The sequence below is a fragment of the Bos mutus genome, chromosome 10, assembly GCF_027580195.1.
Source record: "Bos mutus isolate GX-2022 chromosome 10, NWIPB_WYAK_1.1, whole genome shotgun sequence".
Lineage (NCBI taxonomy): Eukaryota > Metazoa > Chordata > Mammalia > Artiodactyla > Bovidae > Bos > Bos mutus.
In genome coordinates, this window is record NC_091626.1 from 1270177 (window position 1) to 1283884 (window position 13708).

Sequence of the window (13708 nt, forward strand, 5' to 3'; positions counted from 1 at the left end):
AAGTCAACAGGTATTTACTGAGTACTTGTGTGCTAAGCCTGAGATACTAGAAATATAGTCATTGGTGGAATCTGGTTTCTTCTCCTTTTTATCTGCTTGTTTTTCTGCTCTGTTTAAGCTCTTTGTTTTCTCATCTCTTTGGTTCTCTTTCCATTTCTCTCTGAAGCAAAGTCTATAGAATTAGGCCCCTCAATTTATTTGGCAAAAGATGTTTACTGTTCAATCAAATATTGTAAAAGTCTTAGTAGAGCAAGAAAAATATGCATCTATGACCCATTTACTCAAAAAAACAAAACAAAAAAAAACCACCTCGGGAAAAGAGATTCCAAGTTAGCAATTGAGGAAGGGAGTGAAGCTAACACAAGTTTCCAGTAATCTATAGTAATCCTGGTTAAATATCTTTATATTTTTGCATTTTAGTTCTGCTAATGTTACTTTACTCTGCTTTTCTCCTCTTCAAGAGGAACCCAGATGATTATAACAAAGTGGATTTGATGCTTAAGATGAGCATTCAGGGAATGGAAAGTGTTTAAGTAGGGCTGGAAAAGTGATTGCAAGTTAGGGAGTGGGGGTAGTCATTAGTTAATGGCAAGAGATTTGGCTCAAGAAGTAAGCAAAAGTCTTACAATCTATCTTAGGGATCTTGAACTTTATCCTGAAGGCATAGGGAAGTCTCTTAAGTTTTGTTTGTTTTGTTTTATTTGTTTTTTTTTTTTTTTTTGTAAATCAAGGGAGTAACATTATCCCATTTACTTCTTGTTTGTAAGAGAGATAAGTATGATTAGTGACAGGGTTGTGAAAGTTTTAGAAATGTTCTGGTTAGTTACCCAGACTAGGAGATGGTGAAAAGTGTATAGACCCCAGAAAACAGATTTTGTGATTGAATGTGGGTGCCATGGGTTACACATTGTTCTCGGTTTCCATTACTGAGAACTATGGTGGGGAAACTGCAGGGTGTTGAGCAGATTTTCACTTAAGCCTGTGGGTACAAATTTGATCAAATCCTTTACAATTATGCAGTGGAAGTGAGAAATAGATTCAAGGGATTAGATCTGATAAACAGAGTGCCTGAAGAACTATGGACTGAGGTTCATGATATTTGTACAGGAGACAGGGATCAAGACCACCTCCAAGAAAAACAATGCAAAAAGGCAAAATGGTTGTCTCAGGAGGCCTTACAAAGAGCTGTGAAAAGAAGAGAAATTAAAGGCAAAGGAGAAAAGGAAAGATAAACCAATTTGAATGCAGAGTTTCAAAGAATAGCAAGGAGAGATAAGAAAGCCTTCCTCAGTGATCAATGCAAAGAAACAGGAAAACAATAGAATGGGAAAGACTAGACATCTCTTCAAGAAAATGAGAGATACCAAGGGAACATTTCATGCAAAGATGGGCACAATAAAGGACAGAAATGGTATGGACCTAACAGAAGCAGAAGATATTAAGAAGAGGTGGCAAGAACACAGAAGAACTATACAAAAAGGATCTTCATGAACCAGATAATCATGATGTTGTGATCACTCACCTAGAACCAGACATCCTGGAATGGGAAGTCAGGTGGGCCTTAGGAAGCATCACTACGAACAAAGCTAGTGGAGGTGATGGAATTCCAGCTGAGCTATTTGAAATTCTAAAAGATGATGCTGTGAAAGTGATGCACTCAATGTACCAGCAAATTTGGAAAACTCAGCAGTGGCCACAGGACTGGAAAAGGTCAGTTTTCATTCCAGTCCCAAAGAAAGGCAATGCCAAAGAATGCTCAAACTAGTGCACAATTGCACTCATCTCACATACTAGTAAAATAATGCTCAAAATTCTCCAAGCCAGGCTTCAACAATACATGAACCGTGAACTTCAGGTATTCAAGCTGGTTTTAGAAAAGGCAGAGGAACCAGAGATTAAATTGCCAATATCGCTGGATCATCGAAAAAGCAAGAGTTCCAGAAAAACATCTATTTCTGCTTTATTGACTATGCCAAAGCCTTTGACTGTGTGGAACACAACAAAATGTGGAAAATTCTCAAAGAAATGGAAATATCAGACCACCTGACTTGCCTTCTGAGAAATCTGTATGCAGGTCAGGAAGCAACAGTTTAGAACCATACATGGAATAGCAGACTGGTTCCAAATAGGGAAAGGAGTACGTCAAGGCTGTATATTGTCACCCTGCTTATTTAACTTCTATGCAGAGTACATCATGAGAAACACTGGGCTGGATGAAGCACAAGCTGGAATCAAGATTGCTGGGAGAAATATCAATAACCTCAGATATGCAGATGACACCACCCTTATGGCACAAAGTGAAGAAGCACTAAAGAGTCTCTTGATGAAAGTGAAAGAGGAGAGTGAAAAAGTTGGCTTAAAGCTCAACATTCAGAAAACGAAGATCATGGCATCTGGTCCCATCACTTCATGGCGAATAGATGGGGAAACAGTGGAAACAGTGGCACACTTTATTTTTTTGAGCTCCAGAATCACTGCAGATGGTTACTTCATCCATGAAATTAAAAGATGCTTGCTCCTTGAAAGAAAAGCTATGACCAACCTAGACAGCATATTAAAAAGCAGAGACATTACTTTGCCAACAAAGATCCGTCTAGACAAAGCTATGGTGTTTCTAGTAGTCATGTATGGATGTGAGAGTTGCACTATAAAGAAAGCTGAGCACTGAAGAATTGATGCTTTTGAACTGTGGTGTTGGAGAAGACTCTTGAGAGTCCCTTGGACTGCAAGGAGATCCAACCAGTCCATCTTAAAGGAAATCAGTCCTGAATATTCATTGGAAGGACTGATGCTGAAGCTAAAACTCCAATACTTTGGCCACCTGATGTGAAGAACTGAATCATTTGAAAAGATCCTGATGCTGGGAAGATTGAAGGCAGGAAGAGAAGGGGACGACAGAGGGTGAGATAGTTGGATGGCATCACCAACCCAATGGACATGAGTTTGAGTAATCTCTGGGAGTTCATGATGGACAGGGAGGCATGGCATGCTGCAGTCCATGGGGATGCAAAGAGTTGGACATGACTGAGCAACTGAATTGAACTTCTAGAAATTATCAGAGTAGCATTTAAAATTCTCTCACTAAAAACTTTATTGTGAGCATTTGGTAAAGAAATACTTACGACAACTGACTTTTATAGTTAATTTCCTGTGCTTTCTCTTGTTCCTTTCCAATGACAGCAGGAATCACCTTGTAAATAGAGAAATCACAAAAGACAGCCTAAAGTGAGAGAGAAAGTGAATGGTGGTGACTGAGGATGGCATTGACTGTTCATTGTATTGGTTCATAAACCTTTCACATCCGTCACCCACTGGCAGAAAGCCTGAATGGAAGGGGAAGGGGAAAACCTTAACGGTTGCATAACATCCTGATTTAGAGAGTTCTGGGTCATAATTGCTACTGGGTTCCAGTTCTAGTTCTGCTACATAACTAATTGTGAGATCTTGGACAAATTTTTTTCATCTCTTTTTGTCTGTTAACTTGTTCATCTGCAAAATGGAGGTAAAAATGGTACTAACCTCATTTTTTAAGTCTTCAGTTATTATTATATGTGGCACTGTTATTATAAAAGGTTTTCTTTCAGCAGATGGAATGAGCAAAGCCTCAGGTAATGGGCAGCGAGGGCTGATGGAATTATAATGACCTTTCTGTCCTGTATCCATGATTTTAGACTCGGTAGGGAACACATAGCTTATTGAGTGTGTCCTTGTAATATTTTCATTCTAAGGAGAACATGTCATAGTGGCAGCAGCAGCGGCAGTGATGAGAACGGTAAGAATAGCTTGTGTGTAACATCCATATCCACCTGATGAGGTATAGATACTTCCTGGTCTCACTTTTACCATTGAGGAGCCTGGTTGTTACCTGAAATAGCCACTCAAGGCAAACAGCTAGTGAGTCCTGGAGCTGGGATGCAATCCATCTGGTTGAACTTGAGACCCTTCACTCCTTAGTCACTACCCTGATTGCCTCTGCAGTGTGTTTAAATAGTCCCTGTTCCCTCAATAGCCCCCTCACAAAAGAGCAAAAATCGGCTTAATTTTCATTAAAGGCGACAGGTTTGAGGGTCTGAACCTTCAGATCACAGTAGTGGAAGAGATTATTAATCTCTCTTTTCTGTTTCTCTTTTAGGTATCAGTTTTTCTTGCAGGTGAAGCAAGATGTCCTTCAGGGCCGGCTGCCCTGCCCCATTAACACTGCTGCTCAGCTGGGAGCGTATGCCATCCAGGGTGGGTTTCACTTAAGCAGACTTGCTTCAGAGGTCTTGAGAAGGATGTTTGAATTTTTCTTTTTAAGCAAGTTTATAAACTAAATGACATTTTGCTAAAAAGAAATTGAATTTAGTTAGAATTCTAGGTTTAATCAACATGCTCTCAGAAGAGGTGAAAATGAAACTGGTTACATATCCCTGATAGTAGGTCCCATGGAATTTTAGTCATAGGAGTGGCATTGATTCTTGACTCAGTGGAGAGTCTGAAAATCTGTTCTGTTCTACATTCTGCCTAAGTTGATCGATCCGTCATAGCTGCTGTGTCTCAGAGATCCCACTGATTCCAGGCGGCTGCTGTGACGATTCCACATGGGCAGGTGCCATCACCAGTTTTATGTGTTGCCTACAGTCAACACCCATTGTCCATTAGCTCTTGGCATCAATGTGGCCACCATATTGAGGGGCAGCTCCAGGCTGCATTGTCATTTTGGAGGCTGAATCTGAGGCTGTCTTCTATTTATAATTACTGAGCCCTTTCAAGGAATCAAGCTAGATATGGGGTGATGAGACAGTATGTTAAGGAACATACTGTGTAGTTCTTGCAGACCAGAAACAGTCTAGAAAAAATATTCCCAGAAAAATGCTGTGTAAATGAACTGGGGAACTGGGTTGGGCTTGGAAGCTGGATTAATGTAGGAAGAATTTTTATAAGCATAACACAGTGAATTCTCTGGTTTCATTTTGTTCTTTGTGTAAACTGTAGTGGGGTTACGTGCAACATCGTGTTGTATTTCCATGACCATTATTTGGGGCAAATATGTTTGAACCACATGCTTTATCTCTTGGTGTCCTTGTCAGAGAGAGGATCTGGTTGTTTTTCACCTCAGGCATTTCCATTATATGTGCTTTAAATTCTATTTACAACATTGTACTTCATATAAACTGGTAAGAATAAGTTAAATGAAAATGATAGTTATAGTCTCACAGAAAGCAAAAATGTTATGATTTTTAGATAAGGTTTTGTTTATATTCTCTATATATGCTCATCAGAGTTGTTTTAAACTAAAATTAGTTACCTTATATAAATTTATTAGTAAAGCATTTGAAGAAAATATTTAAGCACGAAAGGCATACTTTTATTCCTGTATTTTTAGGTATATTATCCTAAAATAGAAAAAAATTACATTTTGTTTCTTTTTTAGCTGAACTCGGAGATTATGATCCATATAAACATACTGCAGGCTATGTGTCAGAGTACCGATTTGTTCCTGATCAAAAGGAAGAACTTGAAGAAGCTATAGAAAGGATTCATAAAACTCTAACGTAAGAAGCACATCTTATTAACAATAATCAGCACATTTTATTAACAATAATCAGCATTAGAGCCTCAGAACTTCATTTTATAACTGGACATTTATACTCTTTGACCAACATGTCTCTGTTTCACATACACACACCCCTCCCTTCCCTCAACTTCTGGTAACCACCATGCTAGTCTCTGTTTTTATGAGGTCTCCTTTTTTAATTCCACATACAAGTGATATATTTTACAGTATTTGTCTTCATCTGTCTTATGTCGTTTAGCATTATGCCCTCACAGTGTATTCATAGACTTGAAAATTGCTAAGAGAGTAGATTTTAAATGTTAGCACAACAAAAATGATAGCCATGCTATGATGGTAATCATTATGCAATATGTGTTTAAATATATCAAATCAATATGTTATACACCTTGAACTTACATAATGTTATATGTCAATTATATCTCAATAAAGCTGGAAAAAAAAGAATCCCACTTTACATTGCATCAGCGATTATCTTATGCTATTGACAGGCTTAAGAAAAGTTTCTTATTCTATGTCTTGAACATTTTTCTTTTTAAAGGTTTTTTTTTTTTTTTTTTTTACTGCTTATAACACTAAAATGCTCATAGGAAACCCAGACAATTTAAAAAGGAAAAAAATAAGTGTAAAAGAGTAAATCCTAATACTTAAAGTCAGTGTATTTTTAGTCAGTGGCCTTTCAGATCCCTCTCTATGCATAATTTCCCACAGAGAAAATTTATTTTGTATGAAAATTTATTTTATTTAGATTTATGTATGTATGAAATGAAATATATAAATGTATTTATGTATGTATGAAATACATAAATGAAATCATTCTGTTCATACTATATTTTACAATTTTATATTTTTTTCAGTCACCAGTACCTCGTGAAATTAATTTTTTTAAACTATGAACACATTTTATAGTCACAAAAGCCTTAATGTATTCTGGATTTGCTCTGTCTTAAGTATGCAAATTCTTCACAGTTACAAGCAAACCCTTATTCAGTCTTTAGCAATGAATCTGGAGATCATGACACCAGTGTGGCTTTTCAAAGGGTATTATATTAACACCACATGCACTTCTGAGAAATACACACACTCCACGAGTAGGATTTTCAATTAATGACCTGCAGCATTGAAGTTATAATTTAATTATAGTTATTTTGTTAAATTTCCTATACTGATTAACTTTGCCTTTATTGCCTCTCATGTAACTTTCCCTCTTGAATTTGCTTGGTTTCAGATCTACCATACTTAAGAGACGAAAATGTAGAATTAATCTGGTCAACAAAAAAATGTTTGCCTAAAGGATTTGTTTCAATGAGTAGCAGCAGAAATTGCAATCAGAGAAACCAGGCTCTCTACCTTGTATTCTAGCCTTTTTCTAGAGTCCTGAATTATAAGGTTTCACTGAAATGAGTGCTGAAAGAATGCCTGTTGCAAAATTATGAAGGCCAGTGTATTTGGCACATTCGGAGAATACTAATTGTGCTAGGAGTTCTCAAGTATAATTTTGTTTTGAAATTATCGAGGAGCTTTGGCAAAGCACCTTGTCTGTTTTATGTGATGGCATTGACAGCATGGTGGTTACTTTTGAGAGGCTAAAGCTCAATCAGTATTTGGTAGCTTTTTTGTGTCTAATTTGTGATAAACATTCTTCATAGATTTCAAAAGTATTGCATTGCTGGGTTTTCCAGAGTACCATGGCTGAAACATGGGATTGCCTTGAAGTAGTATTTTTTAATATTTAAAAACTCCTTTTGTTAACCATTAAAAATCTCTTTCTCTCTCTCTCTCTCTCTCTCTCTCACACACACACACACTCCTTTTGTTAACCATTAAAAATCTCTTTCTCTCTCTCTCTCTCTCTCTCTCTCTCTCTCACACACACACACACACACTCCTTTTGTTAACCATTAAAAATCTCTTTCTCACTCTCTCTCTCTCTCTCACACACACACACACACACACACACAGAGTTCCACTTATCTGTGGAGATTCTTGGCAGATGCTTATCCTCATTAGGAAGGAATGCTGTTTTCTGTATATTATCACCAATGAAGAGTTAGGGAAGACTTTAAGAAAAGTGACAAGCATTTTGTATTAAGAAAATGACAGATATTTTTGCAGTTTCTGAAGAACTGCACATGTGCTCAGGAAATGCTGTTGAGCAAGGTTGGTTGTTGAGGAGCCCACTCTCATTCTTCCCACCACTGCTCTCCTCCGTTTACTTCCCGATGGAGAGCTGCTGGAGCATAGAGACATTTTACTCTTTGCAAAGGGGTGTGCTTTTTCATGTGAGTGCTTATATGCTCAATAATCTCTTTGGGGTTTCTGAAACTGAGACTTTTTAATATGTGTGGAGCTATTGTAATTGGATATAATGAGCAAAACTAGATTTGGTAATACTTACAAGTATCACCTCAGAATATAAAATTTTGTCACCAGGAAGGCAGGAGGTTTCTTGAAATATGAAGGCTTAAGTTTGCATTAGCACAAAGGATTATTTATTTTTCCAGTGAATATAGTGAAAATGGTTTATATTCCCTGTGAGCGCAGTAGCTGTAAGTAAAGTAAGGCTGTTCTGTTTTTATGCTGAGTGCAGGGGTCAGGCTCCTTCTGAAGCAGAGCTGAATTACTTGAGGACTGCCAAATCCCTGGAGATGTATGGTGTTGACCTCCATCCTGTCTATGTGAGTAACATTTAATTAACACAGAATATTTTAAGCTGATGACATTTTCTTAAAAAGTCACTGAAACTCCCAAAGGAAAGCAGCAATCCTGTTGTTTAGTGAGCAGATGATGCTTTTTCATCTGTGTTTTTGAACATAAAGAATCTTTTGCGTTGTTTAAATCCTAATGAGTTTTGCATAAAAGTCTGTGATTGTATTTCCATGTGTAGAAAACAATTAACTGGCTTGAAAACACAATCTGGATAATAATTCCAGAGGGGTTAGCTAAACATCAAAACGGTTTTAAATTAGTCTATAATTGATTATATTAGACAGAAAACAGGAGGATTTTCCAAAAATAGAGTGTATGGCTGAAAAGCATTCATAAAATCACCTGCATGGCAAAGTAGACTTTAGGCAACAGTACATGTGTAACTATTGGTGGTTCTATGTTGGATGTTCAGGTGTTATCAGTATTAGGGTTACTGCCTACTGTAGTTATTGCCATTGTATAAATAGGAACATTTTTGCAGATTTTCTTCAGTGGCTGATGAAAGCTTTCTGAATAGGATCAGTGGACACTTACACTGAATCTGCACTGAGTTTTCTGGACCAGGTCTTCAACTTTGAGACACTTTTCTCAGGTTACCAATTGGTTCTTCTATGCCCATGAGACTGGAATGTCATTGTCTTTGATTTTGTGAGTTTAGTTAGCAATAAACAAATTTGATTATTTGAGAAAGTGAATCAGATGTTTTATTTACATGAAATGAATTGCTAAAGGGTGTATGTAGATTGAATGCTTGTCAATTGAATTATGGACTCAGAACTCAGTTTTTAAGAAATCCTGATAATACTTACTATAATACAGGCACTAATTGATGTATTCATTTTGTAATATGTCTTTTGCTCATAAGAGTCTCAGAGTTTCCCAAAACAAATCATCTCATTTTATTTGTAAAAAACTAGAAGCATCCCTGTGTATACTGTTAATATGGCATGAAAGTTACATATTTGGTAGAAGTAGTTGTTCCCTGATAAATTATAATCTAATCTCATTAAACCATTAAATGCTCCATCCTACTGTCCTTTAAAACTTCTTCTAAAACTTTATGGAATACTTCCCTTTTTCTCTTCTTGCCACATTAATCTTGTTAGGTTTTCAGTTTTTTAAAAAGTATATTTTATAGGGAATGTATAAAGAGGGTCTTCTGTAAAATACCTCTACGTTTGTGTAATGTTTATCCTAATTCAAAAAACGCGTTTTTTTGTGAGAGGTGGAAATTTATGGCAAATTAATCAGATTCATTAGTATCTTCCATACATTGCTTTAAAATTGAATTTTTAGAACTAAAAATAGGCTACAGCTGATTTTCTTTGAAAATATATTTATCTTATGTTCCTTGGGAATTTGGCTTTGCAGGCTGTTATTTGACCTTAGAATAGAAAAAAAAAAAAAAAATACAAACTCAATTCCCTGTTTGGTATGCACTCTGTGACATTTTCAATTCAGAATCCCATTTTCTTAATTGGGATTTCTTATTGCCCAGAAATGAAAGGTTTCAAGTCTTTACCAGAAGAGATCGTATTTTAAAATTTTTGAGCAGTCTTAAGTCACAAATGAAAATAGAAAGGCGTATGCTGGAGACCTCAGAAAACCATGCAGGTGGCTGACTGAGGTTTCTAGGGAGGACGGTGGTGAACCAGGCCTCATGATCGTCCAGATCGGAGAGTAAGATCAAGATAAGTGATCTTGAAAAGGGCCCTTTAGGGCAGCCAGTGGTTATCAGTTCTTGGCTGCTCAGGAGAATCACCTAGAACATTTATGTGTTTTTGTTACCTGGATTCCATCATTGCTGCTGCTAAGTCACTTCAGTCGTGTCCAACTCTGTGCGACCCCATAGACAGCAGCCCACCAGGCTCCCCCGTCCCTGGGATCCTCCAGGCAAGAACACTGGAGTGGGTTGCCATTTCCTTCTCCAATGCATGAAAGGGAAAAGTCAAAGTGAAGTCACTCAGTCGTGTCCGACTCTTTGTGACCCCATGGACTGCAGCCCACCAGGCTCCTCTGTCCTTGGGATTTTCCAGGCAAGAGTACTGGAGTGGGTGGCCATTGCCTTCTCCAGGATTCCATCATTATAGATTCCCATTTAACCTGTTTTGATGGTACCCAGGCAAGAGCATTTTAAGGTCCATGGGGGATTCCAGTTAATATGCAGCTAGGGTTGAACACCACTATAGAAGCAACATGGAGTGCATCAGTCAGTGGCCTGATTGGTGGGTGGTCCAGGTGGTCCAGGTTCTTTTAATGAACTGAGGTGACCAGTTAGAATACACAAGAACACTTTTCTTAAAAACTTCAGGAGAAATGAGCAGCAAGTTAGCTACCATGATAGCTTAACTAGCTTTCTAAGCTGATGTCTTTGAAAAACCAGATCCAGTATTTATGCAACAGATAATGTGCATATGGCTAATTATAGTTTGACAGAGACTTTTTACATGAATAAATTTATGGTTACAAGCATATGTTTGTTTTTGCAGGGAGAAAACAAATCTGAGTATTTTTTAGGATTAACTCCGGTTGGTGTAGTTGTCTATAAGAATAAAAAACAAGTGGGAAAGTATTTCTGGTAAGTTTAACTTGAGGGCAGAATTGGTATTAAAGTTGTGCACTATATGTATTGGGCTTATGGAACTATAATGTCACTGAAAGTGTTGGGGAAAAGCAAACAGACATTTCCAGTGGTTGATAATAAATGAGTGAAATTGGGTGTAAGTTCTCTTCTAGTTCCTCTCGGTGTGTATGTTCTCTGTAAATTTGAGGTATTTTTATTCTAGACTCTCTTGTCCATGGAGGCTGTTTATAATAGGATTTCCTATCCATTCCAGTGTGTGTGGTGAACTGTGGGCCCAGGACTGCTCTGAGTTCTGACCCTAAATGAGGCAGGATCTGAGAGAGATTGGGGAGCCCACAGCACTACACTGTTTCTGGAAAGGCTGTACTGCCAGGGCCTGGGGATGCCAAGCTCACCTGCATTCACTGGAGAAGCCCAGGAGAATGAGAAGGAAGTGTGTTTAGGAAGGTGTCCAGAGCAAAGGATATACAGGGAACTCTCTACAGTTACAGTAGCAACCTATGAAGGGGCCAGTAGGAGCAACCTTTTTTTCTACCGGATACTTCTCTGAATTTCTGATTAATTCTTAAAAGCACCAGTAGCACTACCATCTGCTTTGTTTTTCAGGCCTCGGATTACAAAGGTTCACTTCAAGGAGACCCAGTTTGAACTCAGAGTACTGGGAAAAGATGTAAGTTTGTGTTTAGTGCTTAGCTTCCCTGAGACGGGAAGCCTTGTCTGCTCATTGATAACTTAGAAGACCTAGTAAAGTAAAACTGCCATGTTTTCTTCAGCTGCGGCCACAGGGAACCAGGTTAATTGACTCAGGTAAACAACTCCTTTTTAAGGAAGGGAAGGGGAAGTGAGTATAAATGAATGAGTTAGTAATGGAGAAATGTCACTTCAGTTTTAACAAAGGGGAAAAAATAACCTTTCTAGGGCACAGGAGCGAATAGGAGGTGATTATCATTATTAGTTCTTTAGTATTGTCTGTGAAGGTAGATCAGATCAGATCAGATCAGTTGCTCAGTCGTGTCCAACTCTTTGCGACCCCATTAATCACAGCACGCCAGGCCTCCCTGTCCATCACCAACTCCCAGAATTCACTGAGACTCATGTCCATCAAGTCAGTGATGCCATCCAGCCATCTCATCCTCTGTCGTCCCCTTCTCCTCTTGCCCCCAATCCCTCCCAGCATCAGAGTCTTTTCCAATGAGTCAACTCTTCGCATGAGGTGGCCAAAGTACTGGAGTTTCAGCTTTAGCATCATTCCTTCCAAAGAAATCTCAGGGCTGATCTCCTTCAGAATGGACTGGTTGGATCTCCTTGCAGTCCAAGGGACTCTCAAGAGTCTTCTCCAACACCACAGTTCAAAAGCATCAATTCTTCGGCTCTCAGCTTTCTTCACAGTCCAACTCTCACATCCATACATGACCACTGGAAAAACCATAGCCTTGACTAGACGAACCTTTGTTGACAAAGTAATGTCTCTGCTTTTGAATATGCTATCTAGGTTGGTCATAACTTTCCTTCCAAGTAGTAAGCGTCTTTTAATTTTATGGCTGCAGTCACCATCTGTAGTGATTTTGGAGCCCAGAAAAATAAAGTCTGACACTGTTTCCACTGTTTCCCCATCTATTTCCCATAAAGTGGTGGGACCGGATGCCATGATCTTTGTTTTCTGAATGTTGAGCTTTAAGCCAACTTTTTCACTCTCCTCTTTCACTTTCGTCAAGAGGCTTTTCAGTTCCTCTTCACTTTGTGCCATAAGGGTGGTGTCATCTGCATATCGGAGGTTATTGATATTTCTCCCGTCAATCTTGATTCCAGCTTGTGTTTCTTCCAGTCCAGTGTTTCTCATGATGTACTCTGCATATAAGTTAAATAAACAGGGTGACAATATACAGCCTTGACGAACTCCTTTTCCTATTTGGAACCAGTCTGTTGTTCCATGTCCAGTTCTAACTGTTGCTTCCTGACCTGCATACAGATTTCTCAAGAGGCAGTGGTCTGGTGGTCTGGTATTCCCATCTCTTTCAGAATTTTCCACAGTTTATTGTGATCCACACAGTCAAAGGCTTTGGCATAGTCAATAAAGCAGAAATAGATGTTTCTCTGGAACTCTCTTGCTTTTTCCACGATCCAGTGGATGTTGGCAATTTGATCTTTGGTTCCTCTGCCTTTTCTAAAACCAGCTTGAACATCAGGAAGTTCATGGTTCACATATTGCTGAAGCCTGGCTTGGAGAATTTTGAGCATTACTTTACTAGCGTGTGAGATGAGTGCAATTGTGCGGTAGTTTGAGCATTCTTTGGCATTGCCTTTCTTTGGGATTGGAATGAAAACTGACCTTTTCCAGTCCTGTGGCCACTGCTGAGTTTTCCAACTTTGCTGGCATATTGAGTGCAGCACTTTCACAGCATCATCTTTCAGGATTTGGAATAGCTCAACTGGAATTCCATCACCTCCACTAACTTTGTTCATAGTGATGCTTTCTAAGGCCCACTTGACTTCACATTCCAGGATGTCAGGCTCTAGGTGAGTGATCACACCATCATGATTATCTGGGTCGTGAAGATCTTTTTTGTACAGTTCTTCTGCGTATTCTTGCCACCTCTTTCTAATATCTTCTGCTTCTGTTAGGTCCATACCATTTCTGTCCTTTATCGAGCCCATCTTTGCATGAAATGTTCCTTTGGTATCTCTGATTTTCTTGAAGAGATCCCTAGTCTTTCCCATTCTGTTGTTTTCCTCTATTTCTTTGCATTGATCGCTGAGGAAGGCTTTCTTATCTATTCTTGCTATTCTTTGGAACTCTGCATTCAGATGTTTATATCTTTCCTTTTCTCCTTTGCTTTTCACTTCTCTTCTTTTCACAGCTA

At 38.5% G+C, this 13708-nt stretch overlaps 1 protein-coding gene across 4 annotated transcripts in view; it reads left to right on the forward strand.

The window, feature by feature from the left end:
- Positions 1 to 13708, forward strand: part of EPB41L4A (erythrocyte membrane protein band 4.1 like 4A) — a 297461-nt gene that overhangs the window by 175370 nt on the left and 108383 nt on the right. For all 4 annotated transcript variants that reach the window (XM_070377187.1, XM_070377185.1, XM_005902712.3 and 1 more), the window contains 5 exons: positions 4133 to 4230; positions 5414 to 5534; positions 8145 to 8232; positions 10753 to 10841; positions 11454 to 11517. In XM_070377187.1, the coding sequence (XP_070233288.1) occupies positions 4133 to 4230; positions 5414 to 5534; positions 8145 to 8232; positions 10753 to 10841; positions 11454 to 11517 (460 nt within the window). The remainder of the gene's footprint in view (positions 1 to 4132; positions 4231 to 5413; positions 5535 to 8144; positions 8233 to 10752; positions 10842 to 11453; positions 11518 to 13708) is intronic.